Source organism: Notamacropus eugenii, chromosome 1 (assembly GCF_028372415.1).
Source record: "Notamacropus eugenii isolate mMacEug1 chromosome 1, mMacEug1.pri_v2, whole genome shotgun sequence".
Lineage (NCBI taxonomy): Eukaryota > Metazoa > Chordata > Mammalia > Diprotodontia > Macropodidae > Notamacropus > Notamacropus eugenii.
The window spans coordinates 391,711,131-391,731,185 of record NC_092872.1 but is presented as its reverse complement, the minus strand read 5'-3'; the positions used below and the strand labels follow the sequence as shown (position 1 = coordinate 391,731,185).

General features: G+C 35.1%; 1 protein-coding gene and 1 pseudogene across 1 annotated transcript in view; one reads left to right on the top strand and one right to left on the bottom strand.

Annotated features, from left to right (window-relative positions):
• Positions 1-5,768, bottom strand: part of GABRG2 (gamma-aminobutyric acid type A receptor subunit gamma2) — a 126,593-nt gene extending 120,825 nt beyond the window's left edge. Inside the window, exon 1 of the mRNA XM_072630900.1 lies at positions 5,591-5,768. Coding sequence (XP_072487001.1) covers positions 5,591-5,694 — 104 coding nt within the window. The 5' untranslated portion in view covers positions 5,695-5,768. The remainder of the gene's footprint in view (positions 1-5,590) is intronic.
• A 5,348-nt stretch (positions 5,769-11,116) lies between these two features.
• Positions 11,117-18,785, top strand: LOC140517875 (large ribosomal subunit protein uL10 pseudogene; annotated as a pseudogene).
• Positions 18,786-20,055: the final 1,270 nt, after the last annotated feature.

Here is a 20,055-nt window from a genome sequence, read left to right as displayed (position 1 = left end):
TCTGTGGAATGCCTTGGTATAAAGCAACCTTGTTTATTGCATACATGTCAAATTCATCCCAGCAGAACCAGATTAAAATGTAATTAAGAAATTTTAAGAAAATAAAAAATACAATACAACATAGATATTATTGATATGTTATTTACTGTGGCTGTAGGGATTCATTTTTATTTAAGCATGACATTACTGGTCTAACAGCTCCATACTCTGTCATTTAATTTATTGACTGAATTTGGGCAAGTCACCATTGTAATCTATATCTTTTTTCCCTTCATCTGTGATGACTATTTAATGGGATTAAAAAAATCAATTCAGTTATCATTCATTGCCCTCCTACTATGTGCAAGGCACTAAAATAGGTGCAGAGGGTGAAAAGACAAGTTTAAAATTGCGTCTGCCTTCAAGATGCTGACAGTCCACTGGAAGATAACACATTTCTATAGATTATGAGGATCAAATGTGATAAGAAATGATAGGATGCTTTGAAATTTTAAGGGAAATTTGGAATTTTTATCTTGGAACTACTCTATTGCTAAGCTTAGAAAGTCTCTTGTACTCTGTAAAATGCAGGCTGTAATTCCCTTCTTCCCACATGTCCATTTATAAGATATCAAAATGGAGAAATCTAGCCTCATTGAAGCAAACAGACTCAAACTTGAACAGTATGATTTATGAACTATTTCTACTGTAATTTTAGTCTAGCATTGTCAGTTCTCCAATCAACTCATTTTTAATAATTCTTGGCCATTCCATTCATAACTCCATAGAGATTTATTTATGACAAATATTTACTTTGGAAGACTTTGAAAGCAATTCTGCTATGATAATAGACCTAGGATCAGAAAATTGTAAATGCTAGAGCTTAGAGGTGAAATAGACTGTAGAGATTATCCAGCTCCAGTTCTTCATTTTAAAAGAAAGTAAATAAAGCCTCTTTTGTCTCTTTACCTTGGAGAATATGCTTTATTAAGAGGGAGAAATAGAAAAGTAATTTTGGGAAGAAAATTGGTGAGCTGGGAAAAGGAAATTTTTATTTCTATTAACTGATTAATTGTTATCAGATTTCAAATCCTTGCCCAGGCTGGAAGTGCTTTGCCACCTTGAGACCAATTGCACTGTAGATCAGAGTGAAAGCTGTAATCTCCTTTGTTTCTTACCTGAAAGGTTTTTTTAGGCAGCCTACTTCATTTTTCACTATTACTACCACTGCTGAGGCTCACTACATTGGTATGGGACTTATTTTGTATTTTTGAATAATTCTACTTTACTCAGAAATTCCTATCCTAAACTATCAAACAAATTCATTCTTTCTAAGAGGAGGGATTATAAGAATGTGATACCATGCCCAATGAGGGGAGGTTTCTAGAGGTCAGTGCCTATTTGTGTATGGGAATAGAACCCATCACTTAACTTGAACAAAGGAAATTTCCATTGGCAAAGTTGTATGTGTCTGTATGAATAACATTGTACATGTTCTTCCCTCCACTGGGACAATGTTTTTGTCTGTTTTTCTTTCCCAAATGATTAGTAACATGATTGGCATGTAATAAACCCTTAAAAATGCTAGTTAATTAACTGATCAACTTTTAGTGAAGGTCTTGAGTAAAAAGCAAAAAAGATAAAATATATGAGATCACAGACACATATTTTAAGTAAAATGATTGTACAATAGCTTAGTTGCATCTTTTCTCCTCTTAAATTAACTTTAAAATAGTATATATCTGTCTATGTGACAAATCATTTGAATGAAATTTTAAAAGTCCAGTGAATAAATGATGGGTTTTTTAAGCCATTTGATGTCGATTAGCTTGATATTGGGAAACACTTAACTAATAGACTGAAGTTTTCAACTTTTTTCTGGATATTTGTCATTGGATAGTGAGAAATGTCAAGTTTATATGTTTTATTTTCCAAATAATGAAGGATGTTAATAATAATGATTATATCAATATTAGAAAGTTCATTGAATCATTTAACCGACGTGAATTAAGCAGCAACAAAGTTTCATTTCCATATATGCTCATAGTCTCAAAAATATCACCACAAGGTTATTATATTCACTTAAACACAAAATGTTGGAAAATTTTAAAATACAATTTAGCATTTTTGAGAATTTTGAAAATGTTTCTAACAATATAATTTGTTATAATAAAAATTGGAAGAGATAACTGGTTTTCTTCAAAATATGTTGATTAATATTGACAAATAATGAGCTTTTTTATAACTTTAGTGAAAGATAGGAACCCTTGGATTCTTATTGAATTTTTAAAATCACCTTTACTTTTGACTCTTATTCCAATTCATTGTCTGTAAAGAAATTTCTAGAGTGAATTGGCATCTCATTTTCCTTAGGCCAAGGGCAGGTGGGAAGGGAGGTCCTGGAGGTAATATAATTGCAAATATTGAAGCTTATAAAGACTGGTTTTGAAACTTTTGTATTTCTTATCTGTTAAATAAGAGATTTGGACTCGCTGATCTCTAAGTTCTCTTTGTCTCTATTTCTATCTCTTTGTCTTTATTTCTCTGTCTCCCTTCATCACCTTCTGTATCTGTCTCTGTGTTTATATATCTCTCTGTCTCTCTTTCATTCTGCTCTAGTATTTTATATAATTATATGATCTGAATGATTGCAAATTCTGATTAGTTGAAAGTTCTTAACTTTTGTCAAATGACAACATATGTAGAGTAGGTTAATTTTCCTGTGGTATGTCACAATTACTTAAAATAGATCTGCAAAGGAAAGGTAAATCCCATATCATATATCCCATATATAGTGATTTATATAAGAATGAGACACGTGTGTTAGTTAATTAAGATATTATTTATGGTTATTTAAATGACAGATTGTTCAATAGCGTAGTTGTAATAAACATTCTACATGTATTGAACTGATTTTCTTGAGTTTATGTAAATGCAGTTTAAATTGTCAATGCAGTTCTGGGTAATTTTTTAATTTAGTCATTTCCTGTCCAGCTTTTCATATAAGTGTTAGCTATGATTTTCAGTCAAATTACATAATTTTCTTAGTTTGCATTTACATAAAACCCATATAACAAATACATGAAATCAATTTGCAGGGGGTTAAGGGAGGAAGGAAAAAAAAACTGGTTTAAAGTTTTATAAATATGACATTGACTTATTTTTTTCATTGTTTGACATTGTATAACCATAATGGTATTTTCCCCCCTAAGAATCCCACCAAAACTAACTCTTTTCAGTGCTGGCTCCACAATTGCCAGATTTATTATATCCTGACTTCCTTTTTACTTTAACAAAGTAAACACTCATAAATGGAGGAAATATTATTCATTTATGTTGATATAGGCATAGTAATTGGAAAGGACATTTTTATGTACACATTAAGAACTGTGATTATTTGGTCATAAAAGAGGACTTTTAAAAATCACATCTTTTACACCAAAGATCTCTCACTATCACAGAAGTAAATTCAATTAACACTTGATATAATAAGAATATTCCTGAACATTTATAGTTTTATCATTTTAATAATTTTTAAAGTTTCCTTTTCCTGTTCTGGAAGCAAAAAAATGCCACCAAGTCATATATTTTATCTGATATTAGAATACAGGGAGGGGTAGGAAGAAGAGGAAAATCAGAAAATATTTTAAATTATGTGTGTGCATATATATATTATTTATACGTATATATTATATATCATGAACACTATTGCTTTGTTTTAACTGATAATATGGACTAAGAGCCCTTATATAAACAGATACACACACAGTGATTAAAAACAGAAATTTTAGGATAAAACCTCTAATGCATTTAACTGAATGAAAATTTACTGACCACCCTACTAAGAAGTGCAATAAAGGTAATATAAATGATTCTGCATGTACAGAAATAGTAACCCAGAAACTATAACTCGCTATCCACAAACAAAGTTCAATTTTCCAATAGGCAAAAGGCTTATCGAAGAAAAACAACTTTTTTCCTATCAAAGGAACCACCTACTCTGAGACTCTTAATGAAAGTACGCTTTGATTTTTGTAGTAAAAAGGGGGAAATTGGTAGAGATAGAGAGGTAGTACTTCTGCCTGGTTCTACTTCTGCCTGGTACTCCTGCTCATTCAGATCCTTGTTTTGCTAGGCTCTCCATCCTTACTACAGACTGACACTTCCCATTGTCTTCCAAGGGACATATAAGGGGACAAGCAAAGAGGGTGGGTATTTATGGATTAATTAATGTCATTATTAATTGTCACTGTTCCCACCATTCCTTGCTACCTTCTACTCTACAACAGTCTACACTCCCAGTAAAAGTTTGGGCCTGGCCTTGGGATCCTGTCTTTTCCAGAGAGTTTTGTTTTCTAACTCTAGGAGAGATTAGTGCATGACTGTAGAAAAGGAATCTGTAATGGAAAATGAAAGCCACTGACCTAACTACCTGAGGTCACAGAGGTCCTGCTAAGAGAGTGATTTAGATGTTAATGAGAAGGCTTTTCTGCTGCTACTGATAACTGAAGTAGAAGGGGGGGGGGGAAGAAAATCCATTCAAAATATTGTTTTATTCTCTTCCCCTACCTCACACATATTCCAATAATTCCTATTTTCACTCACTTCAACGCAGACAAGTAGTAAGAAGTTAAATGTATATTACATAGTTCTGCTGAAACATATTCCAAATTCAACATATTCTTCAACACTGCGGCAGAACTCACTCTTTCCAAGGGATGCTTACATTCAATCAATCAGTTCTACTCTTAATCTGTCCCATACCAATTGAACACGAACTGGAAATATAGCGCCAGACAGAATGAGAGATAACATATAATTACAGTTGGCCGACTGTTGCAGCCTTTTTTTGTGGACCAGCTAACCTCCCCTACCCCATGCCCACTACAGTTAGGAAAGAAACGCTAATCCGCTGAGCTGATTTTGGCCCACAGCGTCTTGCTGCTGTCCTTGGTGCTGAAGGCTTTCTCTCAGTAGGAAACTGTAAGGGACAAAAAGGGTCCCAACGTTGGTCGACATGGGAGGGAGTATGGCACACTGAGAGAGGTTAAGGAAAATCGTTGGAAGTCAGGGCAAGGTTGTATTCAAATATCTCTTTCATGCTTCTAGTCCCTGAATGCTGACTTTCTCCATAGCCCCCCACCCAAACCTTACCATGGCCTCAAAATAAGGACATGGATAAATCTACTTAACCAAAAATCCAGCGGTAATGATGAGGAAAATATTCTGCAGTCCCCTGCATTATTCCCTGCATTATCCTTTTACACAGTGGTCGCTTACCGCCCCCTCCCCCATACCCAATATCTCCCAGGGAAAATGAAGACCACCCTTCCCCCTCCCCGAGTTCTCTCTCTCTCTCTCTCTCTCTCTCTCTCTCTCTCTCTCTCTCTCTCTCTCTCTCTCTCTCTCTCTCTCTCTCTCTCTCTCTCTCACACACACACACACACACACACACACACACACACACACACACACACACACACACACACCCCTACAGCCTCCAAACCCTCTATGTCCTGGGGATAGTTTCCAATACAAACTACAGGTCTCTCTCCTTACCCACTCCCACCTGCCTCCCATGCAATACGAACCCATAAGAAACGCATCTTACCCCGGGTGGAGGGCGAGTAGGAGCAGAACCCACACCATCATTTTCAGAGAAAATGCAGGAGACGAGAGTACCCAGCTTCCTGTTCTCGCAACTGGAGAACTCATCGTTTGGTGTTTTACTCCTCCTTTCCTCTTGGTTGCAGACGGGTCTCTCCTTTCTTTATTATTGCTATTAGTATGCTTATTATTATGTAGTGGCTCCCCCACCACCACCCTCCCCTACCAGGTTCCGTCAGTGGGAAAATGCATTGCTCCCAGTCACGGGAATTGATATTCAGAGTGCAGAAATAAGATCAACTGCAAAAACCCTTGCAGATACAATCAAAGCGCCAGCTCAGGCAGCAGCTCCCCAAATCTTGGAGAATAATATAATAGAGAGTAGAGAAAAGAGTGAGAGGTGGGGGTGGGGAAGGCACATAGAGGTAGTTAAAGGAGAGAACAACGTTCACAGACACATTCACATATACACTTGCCCCCCACACTCACGCATCACTTTCCCAATCCACCAGTTAAAAAAAAAAATGAAAATGAAAAGAAAATGACTGGAGCTGCTGCCTGAATGCAGATTAACTCTGAGGTCAAAGTGGAAGTGATGCACGCTGCTGCAGCGCAGATTAACACATGCGTGGTGTCTTCCTGGCTGCTTTTTAACGTCTGGTTACACACTCATTGCATGCAAGTCATGGCTTTCATGGAAAGGGGGTGATATGCAGACATCTCTTAGCTAAGGCCAGAAACAATGTTGCCAGGGACAAAATATCTGTCTCAATACGAGTCGAGAAGGATATTCCTTTTGGGTTTTGTAGTCTCAGAGATTGTGATTTAGATGAAGGGAGGAAGGGTGTTTGTTGCTATGTCACTCATCCATCCCCAGTGGGAGAACAGCATTGGTGGAGTCCTCATGAATGAGGTGATAAAGACTGAGATAGAACTAAAAGGAGGTTGTAGAAATTAAATTCTTTCAAACCCTTTCCCTCACCCTACTTTAAATTGAAGTAAGCAATGCAGAGACATAGTAGAGGAGGCTTCAAAACAATTCATGTGGGGGATGACTATATGACACCCTCATTCTTTAAGTGGAAATGACTGAGAAAGAAAATACCACTTAACTGTTGATTAAAAGGACCAAGATCACTTTGGAGGTGGTCCTTCACCCAGAGAACAGAGAGTAAAGAACCTAAATTAATTAGAAGTAAGGAACTTTAAGGAGATGAAGTCATTGCAAAACTGGTTTTTTTTTTGTTTGTTTTTTTACATTTCTTCTCATTGGTCACTATCCTAGAGATAGGAAAAGGATTATCTTCCTTCTTCCTCCCAAGGATGCATGACCATGGATACCGAATAAACCATAGATTACTGAAGTGTCAGTGGGAAACCTCTCATTATTTGAAAATATTTCTAAAACGGTAGGAAAAAACTACACCAAATTTCCTTCGTGGGGCCACAGTAATCTCAAGTTGACTGACCTTCATTTCTCCTTCCCAGTACATAGGCAAGGTAGAGGAGCTTTTAAAGGAGCTATAGTTGAGCATCCCAACCCAAACTTCCAGAGGTGTTACACAGACTTCTACGACCAGTAACTGTCACCTTTTGAAAAGTCCTTCTCAAAGGCATTTGGGGAGCTGATAGTCCTGCAGGGAATTTGGGTGACAGATGAATCAATCAGGCCCCTATCCTGTGTGTAACTCAGTTATTTAAAGTACTCTAATTAAAAAAATAGTTTGTTTAAGGCAGTGAAAGAATTTCTTTTTTTTTTGAGGGGGGAAGAACATCTGAAGAATGCAGCAATAAGTATCTCAGGAATGTTTCTGAAACCTTGGAGGCAGTCAGAAATCAGGGTTTATAGAAGTATTTTGGTGACTATATGCTAAAACCAGTGAAGAAACTCAATATCCACTTGAAAATCACTTGATTTCTTTCCCCAGCTGTTAAAAAAATTGAAGCAAAAATAAATCAATCACTGCTCTTTAGCAGCCCTGAATTTATACAAAATTATTTTACTTTGAATTCACTTATAAAAAAAAGAGACTAACACTTTTAAAAATGTAGAGCAACGCAATCTGAATAGCTAAACATATATCACAAGCCATTTTATAGTTTTGCCAAAGATACATTATTTTAAGTCTGAAAAGAAATAACTTTCAGGTGAATTGAATATGTAGGTAATGATCTATGAGTTTTCCTTGCAGTAACAATTTACAAATTAAAAAACAATAATTTTACTCTGTCTGATGTCTTTGTAAATGGCACATGTGTGAGGTATATGTAAATACTTCCTATTATATCAATTCTTTTTTAAAAATCTCCTCCTTTTCCTCTCTAAAATTGGAGACATTGGAGAATGCATAGTTATCAGTTGGACAATCTTATTAATCTCCGATCAGGCAAGATGGAAAACAGATGAAGAAAAAGTAAATTTGATGGTTGTTATGGATATTGAAATACTGTCACTATGAAGGGAAAAGCATTTTCCTGTATGATTTTCCTCTACAATGCAGAGATGATATCTTTAGTTCCACATTACTCCTCTATATATTGCTATCAATTATGCAACTAAAGGAGAAATTTGTGAAACCTACAACATGAAGTTTTTACAAACACACAAATTTTGAGCAACAAAGAAGAGCAGGAAACTGGTAAAAAAAAAATCTTTACATCAAGTTTATCTGGTGAAGATTTCATTTCAAAGATAGGTATGGAAATAATTACAATTTATAAGAACAAGAGCTATTCCCCAGATGATAAATGGTCAAAGGATATGAAAGGTAGTTTTCAGAGAAAGTCAAATAGAAAATATCCACAGAGTGGATAAACTTTATTCAAAGGAAATGGAAGAGGCAGGGGAAGGGTGAGGATTATGGTAGCACTGAATATTAAGAAAGAATACCCATGAGAAAATTTAAAAAGAAGGAAAAACATGGTATAAAGTATATGGATAAATGTCAATGAAGAGAAAAACGAGTTATTTTTATCAATAGGATAAATTACAAATAACTTGATTAGATATAGGAAATAAATGAAGAGTTAGGGAAATGGGGCACAGAGGCAAATTAGAATGATTATCAAGGGTTTCAATTATCCAGACCATTGGCTAGATTAGTATTTCGGTCAAACCATGATAGCTTTTTTTTTTCAGGTGCCTTAATGATACTTTTATTCTTCAACAGGTAGAAGAACCAGTCAGGCAGAATTCCATTCTCTGTTTCATTCCAACAGTTTATGGGGGTGGAAATGTTGGCAGCTTTTTTGAGAATTGAGATTTAATTCCAATGTTTGTAGTAGAGGAGAAGAAATACAGGCATGCCCTGACATATATTCCAGATTTGGGAAAACATACTTCAAAGGCTTCATTTAAAAAATAGGCACAATGCCATAGATCTAAAATGCTCCAAAGGAAGTCAGTTTGAGGGAGATGGAATATGGTCAAAATGTATTAACGTAGGCTCCAAAGTAAATGATTTTAATAAGGAGCAAAAATGATTTTTCATGATAAGACTTATGTAGAAATAAATGAAACTCACCAAGCTGTTCAGATTTTAAGTAAAATCTACAGAAGACTGAAATCAGGTCAAATATTTGAGGATATATATATATATATATATATACACACACATATATTTGTATGTGTGTGTGTGTGCATATACATAAACATATACACGCAGATATATATGTATATATGCATATATATGTGTCTATATACATCTATATATACATATATGTATACACACATATATACATATATGTGTGTGTGTATGTGTGTGTATATATATATACATACATATATATATATATATATATATATATATATATATATATATATATATATATATATATATATATATATATATATATATACATACACATATAGTATTGCCCTGAAAAAAAGTGTCATGAATGTTCAAGCTCAGAATGACTTGAGGTTGTTAGAGGAAGTTAAGGGCAACAAAAGGTGTGGATTTTTGTTTTGTTTTCTTTTTTTGTTAAGCTATATTGGAAAACATAAAATCAAAAAAGGGATAAGACATTTTTTTAGTACTAATAGATAATTGACAGCAGAGAGAGGGAGGAGCTCCTAAATTCTAATTTGGTTTCTGTTTTCTCTTCAAGGGAGAGCTTTCCTTGTACATGAGAAGATATATTAAAATGACTAATAAGAAATAGATTGCCTAGATAAATAAGAAAATGATAGGAGAGCACCTATGTATCCTGGAATTTGGTTCTTGTGTCTCAGATAAATTTCATCCACAATGTGCTGAAAGAATTGACAGATGTAATTTATGAGTTATTCTAAGTGATATTTGAAAGCTCATTGAAAATGGGAGAATCATAAGATTGCAAAGGTTCTGATTTAAAAAAAAATGGAAGAGAATAGGATATATAATCTATAGGCCAATGAGATTGATTCAATATTTGAGTATTCATTTTACTCAAAATGAATACTTAAATGTAAAATGAATACTTAAATCATGTTTGGTGCACATACAGTTGGAGAAGTGATAATTACAAAATGTAAGCATGGCTTCATCTAAAACAGGTCATGCCAGCTTGACCTCGTATCCATTTTAAGATTATTCCTTAGCGGTAGATAAGATAAAGGCTGTTGATATGGTTGAACTAGATTTATACTTTTTTTATTGAAATGTCTACTAATGCTGTTTTGGAGAAAATGGAGATATATGAATTAGACATTAAACATGTTGATGGATTCAGAATTGATTGGATGGGTAGAATCCAATAGTAATAGTTAGTGGTTCAATGTCAGCGGGGCAGACATTCAATAGTAATCCCTAGGGATTTGTATTTGGTCTCTCATGGCTTGAAAAATGTTTTATCAGTGACTTGATAAAGACATGGCTAGTATGGTCAACACATTCACAAATGACACAAAACTGAGAAGGAATGCTAAATCTGGATAACAGAGACAAAGTCCAAAGAATTCTTGATAGAATTCTTGAAGATGTGGCTGATTCTAATAAAATAAAATTAAAAAAGATAATATTAAATTTTATATTTGAGTAAATAAAATCACCTTTGATTTAGGGGTGGAGTATGATTACATAGTTAGGGTATTGCAAACTCAATGTTTTACCAGTATTATATGACAGCTAGAGAAGGTAAAGCAGTCTTAGACTGAATTAAAAGAGGCATAACTTCTAGATGACAGTGCAATGGCACACGCACCTCATCATACCTCATCTGATGTACTATACTCAATTCTGGGAGTCAAGGTTTATGAATCATACCGCCAAATTGTAGAATTTCAACAGGAGAGCAACCAGGATGTTGAAAAGCATTGACTGCATGTAAAATGATGCATTGTTGAAAGAAATAAAAATATTTAGCTTGGAGAAGAGAACCAGTCGCAATGAATGGGGATTTCAAAGAAGGCAACTTATGCTTGATTTAAGGAGAGGATGGGGAATCCCAACTAATTAGAACTTTCCAAAAGTAGGAGGGGCTAAAGATGGATATTTCCCTTGGAACTTTTCAAGCAGAGGTTGAATGACTGCTTGTCATATGTGATACAATGGACAATCCCTTTGTGCATGAGGCTGTGGAGGAATTGGACAGATTCAATGACTGGCACATGGTCAGTAGTCAACAAGTACTAGTTTATTCACTAACTGATATTGTAATATGTCAGGTAATATCATTGAGTCACTTTTCAGTCATGTCCGACTCTTTATGACCCCAGTTTGGATTTTCTTGGCAAAAATGTGGTTTGCCATTTTGTTCTCCAGCTCATTTTAGAGATGAAGAAACTGAGACAAACAGGATTGAGTGACTTGCCTAGGATCACACAGATAGTGTCTGAGTTTGGATTTGAATTCAGTTCTTCCTGACTTCAAATCTAGCCCTCTTTCCACTGCCCCACCTAGTTACCCAAGTCAGCTAATTGGCACACATTTATTAATTGTTTACTGTGTAGCAAGCAAGCCAAGATGTCAGAAAAAGACAAAGTACTACAGCTCAGCTCCCCACACAAATGCTCTAACAACAAACTTATAAGATCATAATACTAATGACTAATCAAACAAGAAAATACATTGGATTGTCTTTCCACTCCAAGATCACAAACTATGGAACAGAAATGAGTCAGGATGACAGACTCAGGGTTAAGCCCAAACCAATAGTAAAGGATCAGCCAGAAAGGAGCCCCCAAAGACCAGCTCAGAGTACTCTTCAGATTTAGTCTTAGATCCAGGAGAATTGTTGGTGCCAGGAATGTGGCCTCAGTGGCCTTGTTCTGACTAGAAGTTTTGGAAACCAGAGATGATTTCTCAATCTGAAGACCAAGTTAACAGTGAGAAATCTTTCAGAGGATCCAGGGCTCACCACCCAGAGCTCTGAGAGAGGTGTACAGCACAGACATATCCAGAATTGGTCTTTAACTCAGTCCTGTTTCAAGCCAGAATCTTGGAGACTTTAACAAAGACTCAGTGTAGGCTTAATGCCGCAAACTCACAACCAGAATTTCCCAAAGCAAATTTTGGACTCAGTATCCCACTCAGGAAAACTTTTCAATGGGGCCTGTCCAAAGGGTCTAGATAACAGACTCAGCTTAATAAAGCCTCCTAACTAGGCCCAGAGAAGATCAGTGCAAGAATTCTAAATTTAAAAAAAATGAGCTAATATAATACCAGCGATGCTCAACACAAACCCAGGCCAAGAAAATATGCTAAAACACATAAACTTATAAAACACTTATAAACAATGCCACAAAAATATACATAGCTTGCCTAACAGATCAACTAAACTGCAAGAACAAATTATATCAGTTTAAAATGAGTTGAGTTATATTATAAATGAAGCATGAGCAACAGAAAATTAATTAGAAAAGAAATGAGGGCTATGCAGGAAATATTTGTAAAGAAGATTAATAATTTCTTACTTATGTTATAAAACATTATGCAATTAATAGATTCTCTGAAAATTAAAATGTACCAAACAGAAGGCAATCATTCTACAAGACAATAAGAACTATTAAGAGTCAAAAGATATTTTTAAATAGAAGAAAATGTAAGATATCTCATACAAAAACTTTTGGCCTGGATGACAATTCAAGAAGACATGACACTGGAAACATTAGAATAACTGAAAGCAAAAATTCAGAGTTTTAGAAGAAAAGAGAGGGAAAAATACTGAATGTTTTCAGAAAAAAAAAAGAGTTTAAGTACAAAGGATCATGCAAAATTTAGCACCCAGAAACTCTGAAATGCAAGCACAAAGCTAACAGAAAGATTAAAAGGTAAATATAAGAAATCAGAAAATATGAGTAGGAAATGTTTGCATTCTAATGAAAGTGGGGATGATACAAGTATCCTCTAAGAACCATGATTTCAGCATAGGGTCAGAGAGAGAATCAAATCATGGATTTTTTTTTAATATTTTGTTTTAACATCATTAAAAGAAAAGAGAATGAGAGGATTTAAAAAAAATCAGGGAAGAAAAAGAGAATAATGTAGAAGATTATTACCTCATATAATTGAAGATATAAGCTGAAGTCTATACAAATATGGAAGGGGTGGGGGGAGAAGGTTTTATTTGAAACTCATTTTGAGGTGCTGCAGTGTGAAGTGAGAACTAGGAGAACAATTTATACTATTGCAGTAACATTGTGAAAAGGAATAATTTTGAAAGACAAGAACTATGTTCAATGCAGTAGTCAATCATAATTCTGAAGACTGATGATTAAAAAAGAAAATATTGTTTACTCTAACCGTAAGAAGAACTAGGAACACAAAGATATAAATGAAATATTCTCTTCTCTAAAGGATCATAGATTCTGTAAGTATAGAGAAAAATATTGTAGGGAAATCAAAGAAAGAAGAATGGATTTTAGTAAGAAAATCTGTTTCAGTCTTTGCATCTCATATTTTCTTACTTTGCTTACTGGGTCAAGTCACTTAGATTCTCTTAAGTCTGTTTTCTCGTGAGTTAAATGATTCTCCCATAACATACTTCAAAGGCTATTGTGAAAATTGTACAGGATAATATATGTGAATTACCTTGTACTAGAAATAAATATGAACTTTGCAATTGTTCGGTCATTTCAGTTATGCCCAACTCTTCATGACCAAGTTTTGAGGTTTTTCTTGGCAAAGATATTAGATTGGTTTGCCATTTTCTGCTTCAGCTCATTATATAGATAAGGACCTGATGAAAACAGGGTTAAGTCACTTGAACAGTCACACAGCTAGAAAGTATCTGAGGATGGATTTGAACTCATGAAAATAAACCTTTCTGATTCCAAACTTAGTGCTCTACTCTATGCCACTTTAATTGCCAAATATGAACTAAACATATCTATTGAAGAGAAAGATCGCAACTATTTTTTGTTAATGTAGTTACTTTGAATTTCACATAAACACATTAAAATTTCATTACATATAACCCAACTTCTAAGGGAAAACTTAACCTTTTTAACAAATAAAATTTGCAGTTCACTTGAGATTCTAAGCACTACATTTACATAGTGTCTCTTTTATAGTACATAACTCACAAACACTGTGTCTTCTGTGGCTTATGAAAAGCCTGGAAGCAAAGCCTATCAAGTGTTGTTATCGTCGTTTTACAAATTAGGCAGCTGATGATCAATAAATTTAAGTTACGTCAAAAGCTCACAAAGCTAGGAACCATGAAAACAAGGACTCAAGACTGAATCTTCTCTCAATTAGTTGGTGGAGCCCAAGCTTAAATGCTTATATTTTCATTCCATTCAGCTCCAGTGAAGAACTATCTCCACTATACTCACTACATCATGTTGTCTAAATTCAGTATAGAGCTAAATCCAGCAAATGTATGAAGTAGGCAATGTGTCCTTAGCATTAGAGTTTGTTGAAGCATTTTTATTTGTTTTAATAGAGATAACTGGAAAGGGGAAGTGACCAATCCTTCTTGTTCTTATTTTTTTTTTAATTTAGCAGAGCTATATTTTTCTTTATAAATGTGTGATTTTTCATAGCAATATTGTGGAAGAAAAACCTAAATGTGCAAAACTCACATATCATCCAAGTGAGATTTATTGGAGGATCTTCATAGCTGGCCAAGTTCCTGTGGAGGAAAAGAGAAGAAGGTCTGTACCAATATTTGTCTTTGAAAATTTTTGGGGTTTGTTCTCATACCCTTGCCTAGATTCAGCAAAACATGAGTGAAAATTTCCAAGAGTCCAATGAGCCATCCCTCCACAGAGATAACTATAGTTCATTAGTTGAGGTACTTATAGACTCATTAGATAAGGTACTTTCAAACAATATGTGATGTTAACATAGAAAAAAAAGGAACCATTTAGAATATTCTTGGTCTGGATTTCTGATTTAACTCAATATTGTTGAGTCAGTCTCTAGAGTCTAAGACATATTAGCACAATAGTAGGTGAACATTCTTTCAGGCTTATTTGTTCAGTACTTCACATTTTTAAGTTATCTTTCTTTTTTATAACAGATCAACAAGCACTTACTGAAACTTTAATGACACTTTCTCATGCAACATCAATATACTTTACCCCCACTGGAGTTTCAAAATTAATTCTTCACACATCTCTAAAGCCCTAACTTTTATACTTGCTTGGTTTTCCCAGTTCTATAGTCTTTTGTTTTGCACAACTCTACAAGAAAATTCCTTCTGAGATGATAATGTTGAAGGGTAAATCCTATGCATCTTATCTCTAACATAATAACAGATCCAAGAGTATTTGTATGCCAGACTTTTAAAGTCTTCAGGATCTGAAAGACTGAATTCTTAATGGTAGAATTAAAACTACTACGACTTGATAACATTATGGTCCTAGTTGCATGTCTCATCAAGGTTTGGAAAATAGAATCTATACAACCGGAATATGAATTTGGGAGGTTTCAAGCATGTACTTAGTGACAATTTGTGTCTGAGAGAGATTTAATTGTAAGTACAATATTGGAAGGAAAAGAAGGAATGGTTCTGCAGTAAGTTTTCTGAACAAGATCTACAGGATTTAAATAGCAAACTGGATTTTGATCAACAGTGTGATATGGCAGCCAAAAAAAAAAAAGCTCAAGAAATTTATGGCTATATTGGCTATATCTGGTATGTGTGTGTATACATACACTGACAGGCATATAATATGGCTATATTGGCACATATATATGTGTATGTGTGTATGTAAGTATATATATATATATATGGCTATATTGAGAGGCATATAATATGGTTATATTAGTATATGTGTGTGTATACATATACATATACATATGGCTTTATTGAGAAGCATACTTCTGAGGAACAAAGAAGACATAGTTTCATGGTGTTCTTTGTTTCTCACTCCATAAGTAGAGTATACTGTTTGATTCTGGATACATAATGTAGAATGGTGTTAATAAGATACAGAACAACTGAAATTGGAGGCCAATGAGGATGTGAAGTAATCTGAGTCCATGCTATATAATTAATGATTGAAAGAACTGGTACTGTTTAGTCTAGAGGGTACAAAAATCATGAGGGTCATTTAACGCTCTTTAAATTTTTAAACAAGAGCTAAAAGTAAAGAATGACTAGTTTTATTCCATTTGGATGTAGAGGGAAGAACTAGAAGTAATGAGGAGAAGTTGCAGAAAAGGCATATTTGGATTTCATTTGGGATGGGGGCAAACTTCACAACAACTAAATAGTTACTTTGGCTCCTTCCTAGAATTATGTGCTTTCTCATTCTGGGTCAACCTACCTGTATTTTGAGCAGCTTCTCATGTAACTCTTGAAGAGCATCTATGATTATTGCAGCCATGAAATTAAAAGACTACTAGTAATTTCTTGAAAGGAAAGCTATGGCAAATCTTGACAGCAGATTATAAAACAGGCATCACCTTGCTGACAAAGGTCCATATGGTCAAAGCTGTGTTTTGTTTTTTTTTTTCAGTAGCAATGAATGTCTGTGAGAAATGGATTATAAGGAAAAATGAGCACTACATAGTCCATGTTTTTGAATTGTGGTGTTGGAGAAAACTTTTCAGAGTCCTCTGGACAAGAAGAAGATCAAATCACTTCATACTTAAAGACACTGATCTAGATTATTCACTGGAAAGTCAAATACTGAAGCAGAAGCTTAAATACTTTGGCTTATAATGAGAAGAGAAGACTCATTGGCAAAGACCCTGATGTTGGGAAACAAGGCAACAAGAAAAGGGGTCAGCAGAAAATGAGATGGATAGATAGAGTAATGGAAACAATGAACATGAACTTGGATAGACTTTGAGAGATGGTAGAGGATAGAAGAGTCTGGTGTGTCTGTGGGGTCATAAAGAGTCAGACGCAAATGAACAACTGAATAATAACAAAAATCAAGGTCAGGATGGACTGTTATTTCTAAGACTGACATGGAATATCTGTGACAATGAAACTACAGATGCTTAAAACATTGAAAAATGTGCTAGATCAATGGCAAAACCATTTGAGATCCAGGTCTTCTTAGCATCTGTAATAATCTATATGTTTAGCAGCCTGCTTCTCATAGCACAGTATCCTTGTTTCTACCTGAATCCATTTGACGTAATCATTTTCATTGACTTCTGTAAATCCAAATGAAACTAAAGTTTTTTCAGGATCAGTTATAGCATGCATTCACTTCTCTATTCATGGTAATTTTCATTGTAAGTGTACTTGAATACTTTAGAAATGATATCTTTAGAAAGATGGAACATTTGAATGCAGTGAAACTTTAATAGGAAAGGACTGATAAATCCTTTCAGATATATATACTCTCAGTGGATTTCAGAATGAATTGCTATCACAACAAAAATATAGGAATATTATGGGATCAAAGATCTATAGCTTAAAGGAGTCTCAGAGGTTATCTAGTCCACCCTCCTCATTTTGTGTATGAGGCAACTTGGCCTAGAGATTATTACTGCATCACTTATCCAAGGTCACATAAGTACTAAGTATCAGAGATGGGATTTGAATCCATGTCTTATGTCTCAAAAGGTCCATTTTACAAAAGTGATCAAAACCTACATTTTGGAATATCAGTTTGGCAGTTATATGGGAAACAGATTAATGAAAGGTAATACCAAAGGCATGGAGACCAATTATGAAACCATTGCCAAAGTCTAGGCAAAGGATAATGAGGAACAGATTAACCAGAGTAATGGATGCATCAATAGAGAAAAATGGCTCTCTCCAGGCATCTTCACTCAAGTGATATTGTCTTTAATCCCTGAGTGGCAATCCCTGAATCACCATTTAGATTCCTAGGGAAGAGAGGGCTGCCTGGAAATCAAGATCACCCAGCTTTTGGATGATTATCCAAAATGCTTCGTTGTGGAAACAATGTGGTCTCCAAGCAGATGCAAAATTTGGATGTGCCTCTGTGGGAAGGTCATAGTATTAATGGGAGAAAACACCATCATGGACAAAGCTATTCATGGATATCTAGAGAACAACCCTGCTCTGGAGAAACTTCTGCCTCATATTCAGGGAAAAGTGAGCTTTGTGTTCACCAAGGAAGATCTTACTGAGATTAGGGATTTGCTTCTGGCTAATAAGTGACAACTGCTGCCTATGCCAGTGTCATCATCCCAAGTGATGTCACTGCGCCAGCCCAGAACACTGGTCTGGGTGCTGAAATGACATCCTTCCAGGCTCTAAGTATTGCCACCAAGATTTCTAAAGGCACCACTGAAATCTTCAGTGATGTGCAACTGATTAAGACTAGAGACAAAACAGGCACCAGTCATTGAACACGCTAAATATCTCCCCATTCTCCTTTGGGTTGATCATTCAGCTGTGTTTGATAATGGCAGCCTCTGAAACTCTGAAGTACTAGACATCATGGAGGAGACCTTGCACATTCAGTTCTTAGAAGGTGTATGCAATAATTGGCAGATTGCAGATTGGCTACCCAACTGTTGCATCAGTACCCCACTCAATCATCAAGTACAAGTGGGTCTTTGTTGTAGCGGTGGAGAAGAGGTACACCTTAACACTTGCTGAAAAAGTAAAGGTCTTCCTGACTGACCCTTCAGCATTTGCAGTGTATTGCTCTAGGTGCTGCTGTGCCTGCTGCTGCCACTCTGGCCAAAATGGAAGCCAAGGAGGAATCTGAGGAGTCTGATGAAGTTATGGATTTGGTCTGTTTTATTAGTCCACAGGAAGAAACTAATTCCGCCAGTGTATTTGTGAAACAAAGAAATAGAAGTGCTCATTTTGAGAGAGAGGCAGAGAGATAGAGACAGAGACAGAAATGGAATAGATATCTGAGAGTATTTTGGAGCTATAGCAGAATACAATTATCAAGATATTAGAAAAACCTGATTTTCCAGAGCTAAGGCCCAGCAAGCAAGCTGTGCCCTGAGCTTGGCATAACAACAATCCTTCACACTCACCCTCTGGATGATCTCAGCCTCAGCAAAATCCCAGAATTTTTCTGGTCATGAAGCCCTACTAGGAATCAAATTCGTCACATTTTTACTGTTATCCCTTATTGTCAGGGCTACAGTTCACTGCAGAGCCATATATGCGAGTATTAAGATCTTCCCACACTGCTTCACCCCAACCCCTCACTAGAGGCAGTGCTGTGGCATATGTGTACTTGCTTACAAGTCATTTCTCTCACTGAAATTAAGTTCCTGTTTAATTCCTGACCCTCCTGTCTCTAGCCTGCTTTGTCCAATTTCAGCCACCTGCAGGTTAGAAGCTAGTTCCATCCAATCGACATTAATTGATGCCAGAAGTGGGATTGGATATAGAATTGGGTCATTGACACTCTCGGGTACCAGTGAAAAACAGACTAGGAGTCTCCAGAAATTTATTTCTCAGGAATCCAACCCCACCTCATCTGGTGAGTCCTCTGCTCTGTGTTCTGGTTGTAGAAATTTATTGGCTATGTAATCTTAGACAAATTATCTTCTCTCTCTTTGCCCCAACTTCCTGAACTGTAAAAAAGAAAAATAATAATGGTAGCTACCTCCTAGAGTTGTTGTGAGATCAAAATATGATGATTATAAAGTGTCTAACACAATGACTGATGTATACTAAACACTATATTAATTATTATTTCTTTAAATAATGTAATTATTCCATACCTGATAAGTCCAAAATATTTTTAAAACATCCAAGGTAATAAAATTATAATGATTTTTATATGGGATAACATGGAAATACAATTAATTGTTGTCTAAAGTTTTGTTTCATGTTTTAAATATATGATGTTGTTTGTGTTATTATGATATTTCTAAATTACCTTGTATTGTGAAATTTGAGAGACCTTTGTAACAGAAATGCTGTTAGATAAAACTTTTTCATCTGGGTGCTGTTAGATTATGACTTAGGCTTTTAAAAGGAAATGATAAAAATAGTATTTGAAACATTTAATGAGGTATGTTTTGTTATAAAATAGATAAAAATAATTTTACTATAATATTGAATTTTCATTGGAAATTCTTGGCTATTATGAAGGTGTATAGGGTGGTTTAAAGATGTAGCTTCAACATATCAATG